Source organism: Rhododendron vialii, chromosome 6a, assembly GCF_030253575.1.
Source record: "Rhododendron vialii isolate Sample 1 chromosome 6a, ASM3025357v1".
Lineage (NCBI taxonomy): Eukaryota > Viridiplantae > Streptophyta > Magnoliopsida > Ericales > Ericaceae > Rhododendron > Rhododendron vialii.
In genome coordinates, this window is record NC_080562.1 from 39,568,992 (window position 1) to 39,586,862 (window position 17,871).

General features: G+C 36.4%; 2 protein-coding genes across 2 annotated transcripts; both read left to right on the top strand.

The window, feature by feature from the left end:
- The first annotated feature begins 6,156 nt into the window (after positions 1-6,156).
- Positions 6,157-10,493, top strand: LOC131329301 (uncharacterized protein At5g23160-like). The gene is made up of 2 exons (XM_058362386.1): positions 6,157-6,709; positions 9,662-10,493. The coding sequence occupies exons 1-2, from the start codon at positions 6,416-6,418 to the stop codon at positions 10,205-10,207; spliced, it is 840 nt and encodes a 279-aa protein (XP_058218369.1). The 5' UTR covers positions 6,157-6,415; the 3' UTR covers positions 10,208-10,493.
- Positions 10,494-14,320: 3,827 nt separating this feature from the next.
- On the top strand, positions 14,321-16,059 carry LOC131328729 (uncharacterized). Its single transcript, XM_058361634.1, has 3 exons — positions 14,321-14,874; positions 14,973-15,083; positions 15,760-16,059. The coding sequence occupies exons 1-3, from the start codon at positions 14,347-14,349 to the stop codon at positions 16,057-16,059; spliced, it is 939 nt and encodes a 312-aa protein (XP_058217617.1). The 5' UTR covers positions 14,321-14,346.
- Positions 16,060-17,871: the final 1,812 nt, after the last annotated feature.

Consider the following 17,871-nt stretch of genomic DNA (forward strand, 5'->3'; position numbering starts at 1 on the left):
GTGGTTGTTATGGCTGTGGTGGTGATGTTGGTTGGGTGGGGGAGGGGATTAGCATTATCCCTGTAATTGTGGGATTGAAATCCTACGTATATCCGATATATATATATATGGGTAATTTTATTACGTTTTGTAGGAAATGAATACAAGGGTATTGTTGGGTTATTTTAAATTTGAGGATGAGAACATAATGATTCAAATACACTAGGATGATGACCTAAATAAGTCTTCGGCCTATTTAATTTCTTCAACAAATAAATTAAGACGGAGGGAATAATTTTTTTGGGACACGGAGTAAAATATTATCACAATCCAAGTAGTCCTTTCAAGATAACTTCCACGGGTATGGGCCAGTTTGTGGTTCTTTTATGGTTTATATTTTTACGACAATAATTGTTGGATTTATGAACTCTGCTTCTACTTTAGATTGTCACGTTGCTAACAATATCCGGGTATGATATATATATAATCGAGGCGGTTTTGAGGATAACTAATTAGACACCTAAAAAAACACCTCATAGTTTTCAATCAAATTTTAATAATTCGAGCCGCTCAGTGTGATCAGAACGTGATTATAACGGTACTTGCGTGAAATCAACAAAAGAAAGAAAGACCGGTAAGGCTTGATCTGATCAGTTTTTAGCTTAGATTTGATGAAAAATGCAATTAAAAATTGCTCAAAATAAGCACTTCCAGGTCATATTTTTTGTTAATTTCTTGCGGACACCCTTAAAATCACATTCTGCACATATTGAACGGTTCGGATCATAAAAATTTGATCGAAAACTATGAGATTGAGATTTAAGATTTTTTTTAAGTGTTTAATTGATTATTCGCGGAACCGCCCCAATAATATATATATTGAAATCCTAGAAATAGTACACTAGTGGATTGCTTGCTCTTCCTGAAGGTACTCTTAATAGGAGTATTAGTTTTATATTTTCTCTTGATCTACGTGCATCGGTGCATGCATGAACACATTTTACATTTATAATCTTTGCATTCAAAACTAAAAATTTACATCAACTTCTACATTTGCATAATTAAACACCCATACTAAAATCTTCTCTTGGTCAGCGATGAATTCACAGAGAGGCCCCCTGAAAAAATTGAAGGCCTAAATCCACCAGGATCATTGAAAATCCCTATTCTAAACCATGGGCCCAAATCCCTAATCTGATGGAAGGCCATGGGAGCCCATCAAATAAATATGGTAGAGGAATAGAGTCCGCCACCCTAACAAATGTTGGATGAGAGGAAGAGTGATACTTTTATGCACGTGTCTTTGTTAGCAACGACCGTGCATAGCAGTCCAGAGAGAGAGAGAGAGGAGAAAACCCTAACATTAACGTTGTACTTGTGTCATTGTCCAGTTGACATGTTCTTTTTTTTTTTTCTTCTTTTAAGTGCATGCATGAAAGAGAGAGGTTAATTTCTTTCCAACGACGGTGGAAAACCCCACTTTTTTACCACCATTTTTTTCGGTCCTATCGTGTATTTATTATTAATCTGAATCGTTCATATTGTAGACCCCACATAGTAGTGTATCTATGCAAAAAATAAACTTGATCGGACATCGATAGGAGTATCAAAAATTGAATTTTGCTTTGTGAAATGAATAATTTATCTTTATTATTATTGACAAAAATCAGATAGTTCATTTTATAAATCAAAATTCAAATTTTGATAGGAAATGATTTTGTCACTCTTTTTTTGTTAACGCTACTCCCTTGCAAGTGTATTTTTGCACCAAAAATACACTTGCAGGGGAGTGACGTTAACAAAAAAAAGAGTGGCAAAATCAACAACTATTTTGATATATCTATCGACTTCCAATCAAGCTGATTTTTTGCATAGCAATATTATATTGTTGGTCTTAAAATATGAATGGTTTATATCACAACAATAGACACTCGGTGGGACTCATAATAAGCGGTGATGGAAAAGTAGGATTTTCCACCGACGGTAGATATAATTTATTCTCTTGAAAGAATTCCTTATACCCGTCATACCTTACGTAATATATAGGTTCTTTAAATGACTCGGCTCCTTGCCGTCCTTTATTTTTATCTGTAAGCTATTCATTTTCCAAAAAAAAATTCATTTGAGAAAACAGGGTTAGTACTGGAGACAAAACAGATAACACTAGCTTTATATTGCTGAAAAGATAAATATAATTTTCATTTGGAAAATAATATTTGCACTCAACACTTCTATTCACGTGCACTCTGTAAGAGATTAGTTTCACATTATTTGAGTATAAAATTAGAAATCACTTAATAACAGAGAGGAACATCTTTATTTATTGTCAATTATTTTTGGTTGAATATAAAATTTACACACAGAATTAGAACGGACCCATTCCATCCCAAATTAAAAGTTAATTAAAATAATTCAAACTCCACGATAACAGATCCAAACGGGAATACACTTGACAAACCTTAACGTGGGTACACGTCTGCATGTGAGAGAATGAAGTAGAGATTAGTTCCACATTGCTTAATTAATGGGGTAGGTGAACACAAGGGACCTCTACATTTATTGGTTTTGGATTGAATATCCTTGTATCATGTGACTTGTGAGATTACAAAATTATTCTTCTTGGGCGGAGAGCTCAATTAGATTAGTTTATGAAATAGAAGTTTCCTCGAATCATAAATTACGTACTCAAATAATCACCAGTCCAGTTTGCCCTTCCAGTGAGGTGGTAGTTAGTAGGCGCACTACAACACGAGAGAGACTTGTAGCAAGGATTTAGTTTTCTCGCTAAAAAGCTGATTTCCTCGCAAAATGTATTTGCGAGGAAATTTTTCCTCGCCCGTTTTCCTCACAAAAAGCTTGTCGCAAAAAGAATTTGCGAGGAAAAAAATTTCCTCGCTTATTCTGACTCAATTAGCAAGAAATTTTTTCCTCGCTATAGTTTTTCCTCACTAGACTAATACAATGTTTACAAAATAGGCGAGAAAAGCTAGACTAATTTTTTCCTCGCCAATTAGGCGAGGAAATTTTTCCTCGCTAAAACTCTTGAAACTAAAAATAGATAATTCTCCAGCTCATTTGCTTCCGCGCGAATTCGAACCGTGGCCTCCTGTACGGAGGCATTCACTCCATCCATCACACCAACTTCCTTTCCAATTCAAACCTTTGCCTTTTTTATATATAAACTTTTTGTACATCCTTTCACCTCTCTAAATTTGTTTCTTTAAACATTTCTCTCTAATTTTAGTCCCTTCGTAGTGTTTCTTTAAACTTGTTTTTTTAAATTATTAACATTATTCGCTTTTATTGAATTTTTTTATAATTTAATGTTTTGTTATATATCTTTAATAAATCTTTATACCTTTCTAAATTTGTTTATTTTATACTTCGTTTTAATTCTCTCTAAGTTTAGTAACCTTTTGTAGTGCCTAAATTAGTTTGAGCCCTTTAAATTTCTGCAAATACGATATTTTTTTTAGTGGGTTAATCTGTTCTTACTGTGTATATGCGCCCATAACAATTTTAACTCAACTACAATATTACAATAGTAATAATTTGTTATGTTTCTTTTTAAATGGGGTTAACCTTACATATTTTGAAAATAGATTAGTGATATTTTGAAAATACATTTCGCAATTATTAAGTACTTTATCTTTTGTTTAGCTTTTCATTAATTTTTTTTGTATGAAGTAATAATCAGTTATCTCTACGAAAAGCAATCCATATATCCCATGCATTCTTTTTCTGAAAAGCACATCATTCATCCACAAACTTATAATCCCTATGTCCAATCCTTTTTTTGGGTTTATAACAGTCAAAAGAACAATACGATAGAATTGATGAATGCACTCTGTTACCTAGAGTGTTCTATTCCTTGGGTATTTATATACAAATACGGTTACAAGTGATAAGCTTTACAAAAGATATTGCAAATGATAAAATATAACCACTGAAATGACTAACATTATTAGGACTTCTTTTCTTGATCAATTGATTTGCACTGATTGGTTGACATCCCCCCGCAAGCTGATGGTCGAGGCATGACCTTCAAATTGAAACGCAGTGTTCGATGCGGGAAGACGCAAGTCCTTTTGTGTAAAAATATCAGCAATTTGATCCCTGGTGCTAATATATTGGACGGTTAAATCACCCCGAGCAACTTAAAAATATTTGTATTCAAACAATAAATTTTAGTAGAATTTGAACATACTGACATTGTTAACAATTAATTTCAGTTGGGGAAAAGTGAATTCATATAATTCGTGTGAAACATATTTTTATTTCATCAATTCAATGCGATTGGCGAGGAAACTATTTTTTTCCATTTATCACTTTTTTATTTTAATAAATTTGCTAATGATATTGAATTATGTAGTTGATTATCCCTTACCATTGTGATATTAAAGATACATGAACATAATTAATAATGGCTTACATATAAAAAATTTAATGAGTCCTAAAAAAGGTGACAAAATATTTTTTGCCAAAAGGTTACATTTAGCAAGGAAAACTGATTTCCTCGCAAAAGGGTTACATTTGGCGAGGAAATTATTATTTCCTCGCTAAATGTAACTTTTTAGCGACGAAATTGAATTTCCTCACAGATTGTGTACTTTTAGCGACGAAATCTCTTTTCCTCACCATATTTCCTCGCAATAGGCCTTCCGTATTGTAGTGGCGTATACTCTCATACACAAGATTAATGGTCAAATCTTACCAACAACGTACTAACACTTCTTGCATGTCCAGGAAGAAAAATCTTGCCCGATGCCCACATAATGGATTGAATTGGTACTTTAGGGCATAAGCGGTACCGTTTCACCCGCATTACAGGCATGGTACCAATCATTGAAATTCCTAAGGCTCCGTTCCGGAAACAAAATAAAAACTTATTTTTTGTGTAATAAGAAGGTTTGTTTCAGAAAATAAGAAGGGTGATACTTATTTTGGAAGAATTTGTATAGGTACCGACTGGCTGGGGAAGGAAATTGTACCGGTGGCTGCGCCGGGCCGTCCCCGGCCACCGGACGGCCAATCCAAACCGTCCAAAAATTCTAAAAAAAAAAAAAATAAGGGAGCCATCGCGGAAATCAACGGCATCCGAGGTGTGTAGGGTGCTTGATCCGAGCACCCATTTTCCATGTAGGGTGCTTGATCATATATACACAGAAAAGGGGTGCTCGGATCAAGCACCCTACACACCTCAGATGCCGTTGACTCCTGCGTAAGCCTCCTCGGTTTTTTTTTATAGAATTTTTGGACGGCTCAGATCGGCCGTCCGGTGGCCGGAGACGGCCCAGCGCGGCTGCCAGTACGATTTCCCTTCGCCGGCGCCCATTATCATGGCAACAGTCTTATTTTTTGTATAAGGCAACTTCAAGCTCAAAAATCATGTGTTTACGCAAATAATTTTCCTATCACTATGGATCTTGTTTGATAGATCTCATTGAGATCTTTAATACGGTGTAAAAAAATTGATTTTTTTTTTCATTTATATTATTTTTGAGTTTGAAAATGTGGAAGGAACTTTTTATTTGGGTTTTATGGAATGACCCTTCTTATTTTTGAATAAAAAGTGACAAAATAAATACTTATTTTTTAATAAGATTTTCGGAACGGAGCCTAAGTCACATAATGTCGCCATTTTTTGGGTCCTAAGTCACAGCTTTTGTTATTGGATAGTATTTGCAACTTGCAAGTGTTTTTACCCAGTCAGAACAACGACTTTGTAAGCCTTAGTTTAGGCTGGTGGTCAAGTATTAGAATTCATTAGATTTGCAATCTTTTAAAATCTTAGTAAATTCTAGCCTTCCGAGTATTCCCGGTTCTTACGGGCTAGTTCTAATGGGTCCCTACTAATATAGGTCAGGATAATCCTCCCAGAAATATCCATAAGAATAACTTCGTTTGGTGATCATGTAATATGTCACTATTGTATTAATTAGTAGGATGCAAAAGATATATTAGTTTCTTTTGAATCCTATGGTTCCGACGTGGATAGCCTATTTTTATTGAATCAGAAGAAAAATAGTTGCGGTGCGCAAAAAATGTAGCCCTGACATCCTTAAACGTCGAAAAAAAAAAACGGTCTACTTCAATTATGACACAATCACATGACGACCAAAACACGGTAAGGTCACAGAATATTAGCGATACCAAGACCAGAGAGAACAATGACTTAGCAAACGGAGTACAGTTTTTTTTTATAGTCCAATCCAGACAATTGACTTGAGGGATGGGAATTTATAGGAAATTTCAGTTAGCACAAAAACAACGGAGCCGATGAAAATCGGCACAACATTCCCCTAATTCCGAAGCGCCACCAACCCAACTACGAACACGATCCTTCGATCTCTCTCTCTCCTTCCTAAATACACTCCACCGCATAATCCCAACATACCTGCCGCACTTCTCTCTCCTCTCGTCGCTACAAATTACGATGAACTCTGTGGAGAGGAACAGAGGAAGGAACAGCTACTTCACGTGTTGTTTTCGACCGGCCGATACCGACGAGGGTTCGATCAAGCGGCGCCGCAAGGACTGCCCGGGCGGCCCACCAGTGTTTGCTATATCCGTTCAGGGCGAAGACAATATGGTGCTTCCGAAAATTCTGACGTCACTGTCGGAAGAGAAATCAAAGGTTTCTCCAGACAGCGGCGGACGTGGAACGGAGGAGAGGTCTCGCCGGAGCTTTTCTCGGTTATTCAAATCCGTATTGCTCAAGAACCCGTTGGTTAGTTTTCCGATTTCATATTTGACTGTGCTTTTCTCGTGGTGTTCAATTATACGAAGTTACTTTGTAGACGAAAGTGAACTTAATCAAGGCCCTTGTCATGTAATTTAAAAATAGAGATTAAACTTGTATGGAGAACATAAAAACGCATCACGTGAAGTCTTGCACGTCCAGCTTCTTGCATTTTTAGTTGCAAAAATAGAAATAAGTTCTCGTATCGATTTTATGTATAGAGCATAAAAACAATTGGAATTCTCGAGATTAGATAAAATTCAAAGACCGGATGCAATCGCATATTCGATGTATGCCCGAAGCCGACTTTGAATATTATGCCCGTTCTAGAGCGGTTGATTATTAATCGGTGGTCCGGTCTAGAATTTTGAGAAATGATTGGTAGAAAGAAAGTTGGGTTGACCGTTTCTTCTAAATTTTTTAAGATAGTGCCTTTTTCTTTCCCAATACTCCAAGGTGCAATTTGGCAATGGATTAGAATATTCTCAGTTTTTATTTAACTCTACACAAAAGACGGCAATCGCTGGGTCATATTTGCCCAATTTTTCTTCATCATAAAAATAGTTGTCCCTCCTCAACTGACTTCAATGAATCGCCCTAAACTAAATGATTAATAACTAATATTTTCAAAGATAACAACTCCTCGGGCCACCTCGCGTAAACAAATGCGTGCAAAATGACTTTAGAGGAACTGTAGAGATTAGTCTAAGGTGCGCACAAATCCTACATTACCAAAGGGGAGAAAAGAATGTATGTTTGAATACCTAACATTCCAAATCTTAAAATCACGAAAGATTTATCTGATTATTAACTTCCTATCTAGTTAGACATTCAATTATTTTTAAAAAAATACCCGAGATACATGTTTTGCGTTGTGTTGATGCTATTGCCCAATCAATGTTATTTTTTGGACCAATAATATTTCATTCAATTTTATACGACAATAATGATAATGATTTGGATGGGACCAAAATGTTCTCACTGACCGCGAGTGTTATTGTGGCGCGGTAGAACATGACTCTTAAAAAACAAAGAAAAACGCGGTCCACGTAATTGACCGGATCAATACTTTGCGTCCAGTTCCAGATTGTCAAATAAATACTTAAAAAATACTTTCTTTGTTCCAATTTACTTATCATTTTTTGAGTTCGTGTCACTTTTTAATTAATTATATATTGTAATTTATAATGTTTTAGGTGATTTCGAAAATATTGAATTATAGAATAAATTGAGATCTATCAAAAAAGATCCATATTGGATATAAAATTAATTACTACTTTAAAGATATAACTAATCTTTTAATTCAGTTAGAATAGAACTGGGACAAGTAAATTGGGACGGAGGGAGTACTCCTTTCATTTCGATTTTGTTTGTCCACTTTTTGACTTTGCCTTGTCATAATTTGTTTGTCCGTTTAACTTTTAAATGGATAAAATTTCCTTTTTACCCTTACTTTTTTGAAATAAAGTAACTTTTCAAAAAAAGGTGAATGATAAATATTGGAAAGTAAACAACTTTAAGGTGTAATCATTATGTTCATTAAGTAAGTTGGATTCTCAATATTGAACAGACAAATTAGGACGGAGGGAGTAAGAACCTATTTTTAAGTTTAAAAATAATAGATTTACAAAAATAATTTTTTAATTTTTTTGCAGAATTTGATAGATATTGATGAGATCTATCAAATAAGATTCATATATGACTTACAAATATTATATGGGAGTATATGGGCTTTTTGACTTTTTTGGTCCACAAAGTATTTCCGCTATGCCACTTTGGTCCCCAATATTTCAATTGCTAACATTGCATCCCCAAAGTATCAATTTTGTATTTAAATGGTCCCTACGGCTCACGCCGTTCATTCCCTCCGTCAAAACCAAGGGCAAAGTTGGTATTTCACCTCAAAACGGTGTCGTTTGGTTGGAAACGGCTTTTTGACTTTTTTGGTCCCCAAAGTATTTCCGCCATGCCAATTTGGTCCTCAATATTCAAATTGCCAACATTTCATGTCCAAAGTATCAATTTTGTGTTTAAATGCTCCCTGCGGCTCACGCCGTTCTTTCCCTCCGTCAATTTAGTCCTCTGGGTTCCGAGGTTTTGGTTTTTATGACCCTCTAGAATAAAATGATCAGAAAATTAAAATTTCGCACCGGTTCAAACGGGTTGAAAATTGAAACACTTGATTTTTTGAGGTTGTTTATATATTAAAAAATATGGTAGAAAAAATTAAGTGTTCAAATTTTCAATCTATTTGAACTTGTGCGAAGATCTTAATTTTTTGATCATTTTATCCTAAAGAGTCATAATTATTTTTTTGACTTTAAAGTTTTCAATGAGAACCCTAAGAGAATTATGAATAAGAAAAATCTATGTTTCCAACAAAATGACACCGTTTTGAGGTAAAATACCAACCTTGCCCTTGGTTTTGACGGAGGGAAAGAACGGCGTGAGCCGCAGGAAGCATTTAAACACAAAATTGATACTTTGGAGATGCAATGTTGGCAATTGAAATATTGGGGACCAAATTGGCATGACGGAAATACTTTGGGGACCAAAAAAGCCGTTTCCAACCAAACGACACCGTTTTGAGGTAAAATACCAACTTTGCCCTTGGTTTTGACGGAGGGAATGAACGGCGTGAGTCGTAGGGACCATTTAAATACAAAATTGATATTTTGGGGATGCAATGTTAGCAATTGGAATATTGGGGACCAAAGTGGCACAACGGAAATACTTTGGGGACAAAAAAGGTCAAAAAGCCCTTGCATATTTTTAAATTTTTTCTTGATTTTTTTTTAATTTTTAAGTTCTCATTTTTTGTACCGGACATACATTTTGGGACAAATGCAGTAGAGTAATATTTGATTCTGGGTATTACTGTTATAGTAATTCCTCAAATTTCTCACTGATTTTTATGGCACACGATGTTTTTATCCACAGGTGAAAAAGTTTAGCAGTAGAAAAGCTCGACAAAAATCATTCCAAACCAAGAGCAACATCGTATCAGAGAAAATCAAGAAGGCTTCAAATGCAGCAAAAGTAAATCCCACACCGGATAGACCTCCAGAGGCAGATTCGAGTCGTTGGGCTTCCCCAAATTCATCCTCCACCGCAAGCACTTCAACTCGGACTTGTTCATCTCTTGTTTCATCGTACGGAGCTAGTCCAGTCGAATTGAAACAAGTTGATAAACCGACATCAACAGAAAAAGGAAGGGAATGTAGTGGCCCAACTATTGGATTATGTGTGCTGCTTGTGTGCCTAGCGGTGTTGACCATCTGGGGGAGAGTTGTTGCCATATTGTGCACTTCGATGTTTCTCTTTCTGGTTCGGAGGCGTATCGAAAGGCCCCGTAGCGTTGACTCGACGGTGAATGGCATTGATTTGCCGGTTAACGACGTTGACTCAGAGGCTTATAAGAAGAAGGTCATAATGGAAGGACTGCTCGAGAGAAATCGCGGTCGGGTAATTGCCACAGCTAGTTGAGACAGGCTCCGTTTTGAGCTGGCAAGGCGGCTTCGCCTTGTGACAAATTTTTTTTTTCTTTAAATTTTTTTTTTGTTGTAAAAAGTGCTGTCGTTATTGTCTGTTATTCTTCCCTCCCCTTTTTACATTGATCACACGTTTATTTTATTTTTATTTATTTTTGTGATTCCCATTCGATTATTATTTCAACTGGGATGTGCGAAGTTTTTCCCCCATTTTTGACTTCATAAGTTGTACTCATACTTTATTCAATGAGAATAAATGAAGTTTTAATGTAGATTGTTTTGCTCGCGTTGTCAACTAATTTTTATTATCCTTTGGATTCTGCGTTTTATGTTTATGCGGAGAGAAATCCGAAACGTATCACTAGAAAACATGGCCTTGTCATCAATATTGTATTTGTGGCAATTACGTGCGCATTTCATAATTCAAAGTTCGAGGGTGTCAAATCTTGTGTACAATATGGGTGCAAAAGACTTTCAATTGAAAATCAGAAGTTCCGGAAAAAAGGAAGAAGAACAATGACTATTCAACTCGAATTTTCTAAATTCTTTGGGCTCATTTGTTTTTGTTATTAGCCCCCCATAAGGCTGTTCATATATCTCGAAGCCCATATATATATATATATATATGGGCTTCGAGATATATATATATCAGTCGGGTTCCGGTAAGGGATCCCGCATTTTTTTAAAATGCGGGACTCCCCTTCCCGATTGAATTTCGATGATCCGAGCCGCTCAAAGTGATCAGAACGTGATTTTAAGGGTCCCCGCGAAAAATCAGCAAAAAAAATGACCGGGAAGGGCTTCATCCGAGCAGTTTTCATTGAACGGTTCAAAAAAAACTGCTCGGATGAAGCCCTTCCCGGTCATTTTTTTCGCTGATTTCTCGCGGGGACCCTTAAAATCACGTTCTGCACACATTGAACGGTTCGGATTTTCAAAATTTGATCGGAAAATAAAAGTCCCTCATTTTAACAAAATGAGGGATCTCTCACTTGATAATTTGTGTATATATATGCGGTGATTCTGTTTTGCCCATGCGTCTAGATCTGCTCCATTTTTGGGTCCAAATACTCTTGTTTTTTCAGTAAGCGTTAATGCATTTTGATGCTGCAATTAACGTACTGGAGTAATAGTACGTTCGTTGGGTCACGTTAGTAACAGGCAATTTCATATGTAAACAATGGGAAATTTTTAGTGCACAATATCATGCTTCATTCATTCGTAGTCCAAAGCATCAAAAAAAATACGTTAGACGAGTCTATCAATCAATAAGTTTAATTATACGTCAAAGTTGAGTCCTTAAAATGGATAGTTTGAGACAATGGTCTTTTGTAGGGCTGTTACTCGAAACCGAAAAATCGATCGAAACCGGAAAAATCGGACCGGACCGAATTTTTTAAACCGGTTGAATAATTTCAATCCGGTTCCGGTTTATAAAATTTTATAAACCGAAAAAATAATTTCGATCCGGTTTATGTGTTTTAAAAACCGGTTGAAACCGGACCGGTTATATATATGTATAATATATACATATATATATAAAAACATAGGGGAGGGGTTGAATTATGGGTTTTTGGTTGATATTTTGTAGTGTATATTGATCTAATAAATATATTTATTATATAAAACTATTTTTATGGGCTTAATTATGTTTTTATGGGTATTTTTTTTCATGTATTGGGCTCAAAATTGATTCTTTTTTGTTGGGCCAAAAAAAAGAGGGTTGAATTATAGATTTTGGTTGAAATTTTATGGGTTGAATTGTGAATTTTTTGATGTGTTGAGCCAAAAATATACCCATGCATGAAAATCGGATAAATCGAACCGAAACCGGTTGAGCCGGTCGAAACCGGACCGGTTTATCTCAACCGATTCCGGTTTCTAAAAATCTCAAACCGGATAACCAGTTTCGACCAAAAAATACATCCAAACCGGTTGAAACCGGACCGGTATCACCCTAGTCTTTTGGCATTATCGGGATAGGGCATAATAATCTTAATTCCGCTGCCAATCATTGAGCACATGTGACCCGACACACCCAATTTAAATGGGTTCAAAATGGAGATGCATGGAAAAAGTAGTCAATACCAGCCATAAACTCTTGCATGGGAGTTTTTCATTCGCTATACACCACTACCAGCCATACACACACACACACTCCCTCTCTTCCAGAAGAGATTGGAGAATCGACAAGCTTTTGGTTGATCATGCGGTTTGGCTATGCACCAATTCCAGCTGGCATAACAATGTTGTTAGTTTGACCTTTTTTTTAGAAGGGTAAGAGGATAATTCCACATATCAACTCCCTTAGACAATTGTTGACTAAGAAGAGACATAATAGACCCTTTAAACACAAACAAACAATACCCAAATTACCGATGTGAGAGCCAGCTCAACTGACGCAGACCTAAGAGCCTCACCACTAAAAAGTGACACCACGACAGTGGGCCCAGGAATGTGCACCAAAGGTCAAGCACCTCATTCAACGACCAAATACATTGACCTCATTCATTATAGCTAGGAAGTGTAGTTGATATCAAAGCAGAATAATACATTTAACGACCAAATCTCACTTCATATGATTGCGGTAGATTGACGTATCCTTACTTGACCCGGGATCCTGTAGGACGCTCCAAGGATTACAGAGTGGCATACATCCGTTAATTTCATCAAACAACGGTCCAAATTAAAATTACCGTTCATTACCGAGATCGACAACCCATGTACCGCACTATAATCCCTGTAGGACGGAGCGCCCCACAGATTTCTCAATCCATCCTTACAAATTAAGAAGACTGGCCTCTCATGAGAGCAACACAGCAAGCTTATGATGAGAGCTTGCTATAAGCTTGAAATCAGTTGTTGATTAATCAATAAGAATCTTCTAATCTAATGATTTGTTGCTAATATAATTTGCTACAACTGACAGTGGGCCACAATACCTCCTGCTTGCTTATTTTGGCACCTTCCTGACGGACCAGCAGCAACCTAGCTCGGTTTAAGGTTGTGGTTTTGGGCCCTCACCCGCGACATGGACTTAAGGTGGTATAGACGCGTTGAAAACCATGTAACGCTAGCGGGAGGATGAGAGGAAAATGTTCAATTCTTTTCAAGCGTAATACTCAGGCCCGTTCCGGAAACGGAAATAAGTACTTATTTTTTAAAAAGGCAATTTCAAGCTCAAAAATCATGTGTTTACGTAAATAATTTTCCTATCAATATGGATCTTGTTTGATAGATCTTATTGAGATATTTTATACGGTGAAAAAAAAATTGAAAAATAATTTTTCATTTATATTATTTTTGAGTTTGAAAATGTGAAATAAGTACTTATTTTTTAAGAAGGTGTTCTGGAACGGAGCCTCATTCCGTTCCAGTTTGTTTGTTCCATTTTTGACTTTTTGAGAACGTTTAACCTCTCAAACAATTGACTATAATTTTTACTTCATAATGTTTTTAATATGCAGTATGAATCTTGTTTGATAGATCTCAATTAGTTTTATTATACAAAATCTTCAAAATCATAAAAAAAATATTATAAAATGTAAGATATAAGTATATTTTTGAATTACACGTATTTTGATAATTCAACAAACGAATTAGGACGGAAGTAGTACAATCAAGGTTCTAAATAGTATCAAGACGCGTATCCATAACGATCACGGTGTAATACTATTGAAGGTGTCAAACATAAATAGGGTACGTTGGTCATCAACTTTTAAAATGCATGCGATTTTTCATCTCACAATTATAAATTCCAGCGTATAATGATATATAACGAAAAGCTCAGATACCATTATGTATAAACCGATACGTACATAGTATTATACTGCGGGTATTAATTAAAACCTTGAATATAAAGCTGGCTTTGCCATAGTGTCAACTTGTAACCACAAAAATGGTTATTTCTCTAGGAGATGTTATGATGGATGTGAAAATAGCAATCAGTTAGTTATGTACTACTGTACTACCAAAATACAGAGTGGATATCATATGTTTAACTGGAATCAAACACAAGAAGCACAGGCATAGTCCCATGTCCTTCCGCATTTCTGTCCTGTTCTCCCCACATAAATCATATCCCTTCTCCCTAAACTCCAATCTCTCTCTCTCTCTCTCTCTCTCTGGATTTGAATGGCTACCTCAGTTTCTGTTTGCCCAGACGACGCGGTTGGAGGGTTGGACGATGAGTACTCGAGGCCTGAAAATGGGAAACATAGTGGAAGGAGAAAGCCTAAATCAAATGAGAAGAAGAAACAGCCCCAGAGAGGCATGGGCGTGGCCCAGCTCGAACGGCTGAGATTGCAAGAGAGGTGGAAGAAGATATCGACCCACCACAACCCACTACTACTTCAACCTCACAATATCAATCCCCATACGAATAACCACTACTTCGTTCCTGCTTCATTCCCTGACCCGACGTCGTTTGTTAGCAGCTATGGCGACGGCGTGGGTGTGAACCAGGGTTTCTTGCTTCCAAAGCTTGGAAAAGACGGGTTCTCTGGACAGGTGGGTCCGGGTCAGCTTCAGGTGGAACCATATGGGTTCGGGAACTCTAATTCGGGTTTTGGGGCTGGAAATGTGGCTCGTGAGACCTCGAATGAGCTCTCTTCAATGCCAAACGTGAATTGCTACAACGGTCAATGCGATCTCTGCCACAAGGTAATGCCATTTATCTTTTCATAGACTAAGGTACAGTTCTTAGAGTTTGTTCTAGTTTTGATTTTTGGGGATTAATACTGTTAATTTTTCTGTTTTAGAAGAAGCGCATCGTGGATGGAGAAAACTTAGGTTTCAATGGAATGAGGGACAAGTATGCGGGCTGTAGATTCCTGGGATTTAATCTCGGGAACAAGGAAAAACTGGATCAGGTGAAGCCTTGAACAAGGGTACACCAATTTTATAGCTTAATTATTGAAGAAACTAACTAACTAATAAGGCTCCCTCCCTTGGGGTTAACTTAATGAAGGAATTTAGCATATAACTTTTCTCTTATCTTCTTATAGTATAAGAAGCTTAATGGGTGATTTGTGAAACTATAATTAAGTGAAAGATGGTTAACGTTATTGAAATGATCAGAGTCGGCCCTGACTTTTTAAGGGCCTAAAGAGAAAATTAAAGTTTGAGCCTCCTTTGCTAGACTACTTCAAAAGGTACCAAAATAGGAGGGGCTCCTAAAATATGATTTTTTTTTAGCCTAAAGTGGGCAGTTTCTTTGGCTTTAGCTCAGGGCCGGCTCTACTTAGGATCATCATGTATTTTGAATCTATAGCATATCAAAGTTCACCATAATAAAGCCTTCAAACTCATTATTGAAGACCTGAAGTTCAAATGTAAATTATCAAACCTAGCTTTTGACATATGCCCATTACACATTCAAACGCAACCACGTTGATTTGAAATTCACAATTCCACATCAAGTCAAACCGAGCCTCGTTTTCCATTCAAATTATGAACCATCCAGTGTTTTTCTCGTTTTTTTTTTCTTTTTTAGTTGTTTTGAAAGGTTTTGATGGGTTGTGTTTGTCATGGGTACGTATTTTTCAGGAAACAGAGGTTTTGGCAGTTCATAGGAAGGGAATTAGTTCAGGGGGTGGCCATGGAAGTGTGTTAATGGAGTATGAGTTTTTCCCGGCTGAGAAAAGTGGGTGCAGAGGAGCTACTAGCACTTGTTGCAAGGCTGTGGAATTCGGGTTATTATTACCACCAGAAGAAGATTCAGTTGCAGTTAGAAGAGGAGTGGATGGTGGTGATCAAGGGGATTCTTTTTTGGCTACAAGAAATGATTCTACTGCCCGATTTGGTGCCTCTAATTCCGTTGATTTGTCTCTCAAGCTTTCTTACTAGCAGCAGATGGACGGGTACTGTTTTCATTGTTTGTTTTTTGTCTTTTCACATTTGTGGGGTTATGCATGTGATCGGGGAGCCGAAATACAACTTTTTCATTGCCCCTTTTGTTGTTTACTATCGTCAGTACTCCCCAATTGGTGCAATACATTTTCTGACTTCTGCCAATTGGCATCTCTCTCTCTCTCTCTCTCTCTCTCTCTCTCTCTCTCTCTCTCTCTGCGGCTGTGTCAGTAGTCAGTGGATTTAATTTCACTCGGCTTCTGAGATCTTGAAATTTGGTCATGATATTTTTGCCTTCCGGCCATTACATTTTTCTGCTTGCTGCCTTGCTCTTTCAAATGGAATTCTTAATTATTCAAAAAAGAAAAAGAAAAAGGAGGAATGCTAGGGATACATCAAAGTTTATGTCATTTTTTATATCTCTTTCACAAGTGATGATAGAACCCATAACATTACTTAATGCGTTCCACAATCACTTATGAGAGAAGATGTACAAATTTAATGGATGTACACTTGGATGTGTTCTTAGCATTTTTGCATAAAAAGAGATTAATTAGGTAGGCCAATGAGGGGACGTGACCCCACTCATTTTCACCAACTATTTCGTACGTATCAAACTCTTGTATTGAGCTCGGGTTCATGTAAATGATCCCAGTTGTTCATTATTTAGAGAATAATGTGACTTGTTTGAAAAAATATTATGTACCTCAACGGATACCACAAAAGTGCTTAATTCATTTGTTCAACTTTCAATTGAGAATTTAGGACTGCAAATTATGAATGAATAATCAAGCACTTATCGGTGTCTGATAGAACTGATTTTTTACAAGGAAGGCTAAGAATTTACTCTGTACAAAACAACAATCTCCAATTATCTTTGTAGGACTAGATGTGAACCTGCACATTGCACATGTATACTTTTGGTCCCCGAAATTACACTGATACAGTTATTAATAGGAAAATATATAGACGATAAACATGTGATAATTTTTTTGTAAATGCATATAGTCAAGCTGCACAAGCTCGTCGAAGTAACTAGTTATTAAAAATTATATATACTTTAACATTGTTACTTTATAACAAATGCAAAGATTATTTGGTGTGACTATGCTTAATTGCGCGCAACTCATATTTTACGGTCACAAATAATTAGTGCCCTTGCTATGTCAAATTTTTTGGTCAGTCACTGTGCATTAGTGATTACTTATAGATTATAGTGTCGTCATTAAGCCACAAAGTTACAAACACTATTTAATATTATGCCAATTTTAAATCATTATTTATTGTTTGCTACTCTGTCTCTTTGAGGGGCAAAAAATGCACATGCATGCATGGCTGAAATTTAGGAACTAAAATGTGAAGGGAGAAAGATCTTTGGAATTAGAACTGGTAGTATTCATGTTAGAGAGTAGGTTTTTTTTCTAAAACCATAAAAACCCTTAGCTCGCTCTATCAATTGCCTTCTTTATAAATTGTCAGAGAGTGGAAAAACTTTATTATTTGTATTCTCAACACATCCGGCCCCTCACGTGTAGACAAGCTCTCTTTCATAATTAGGCAAAGCACGTGTAAATTTTAATTATTAGGTATGGTAGTGCTGTTTTTTTTGTTTTTGTTTTTTTTAAAAAAATCAAGTTTTGGAGTACTGCTTCTTAAAAACGTGATAATGACAGAAAAACATACAGAGAACTTGTTTGTTAATAGCATATTTATATAACCTGCCTTAAAAGAAGTAGTGTGAAAGATGAGAGTGGGATCCCTAGCTATATATCTGCTCAATAAACAGCAAGCGGCTGCTGCTAATTTCTA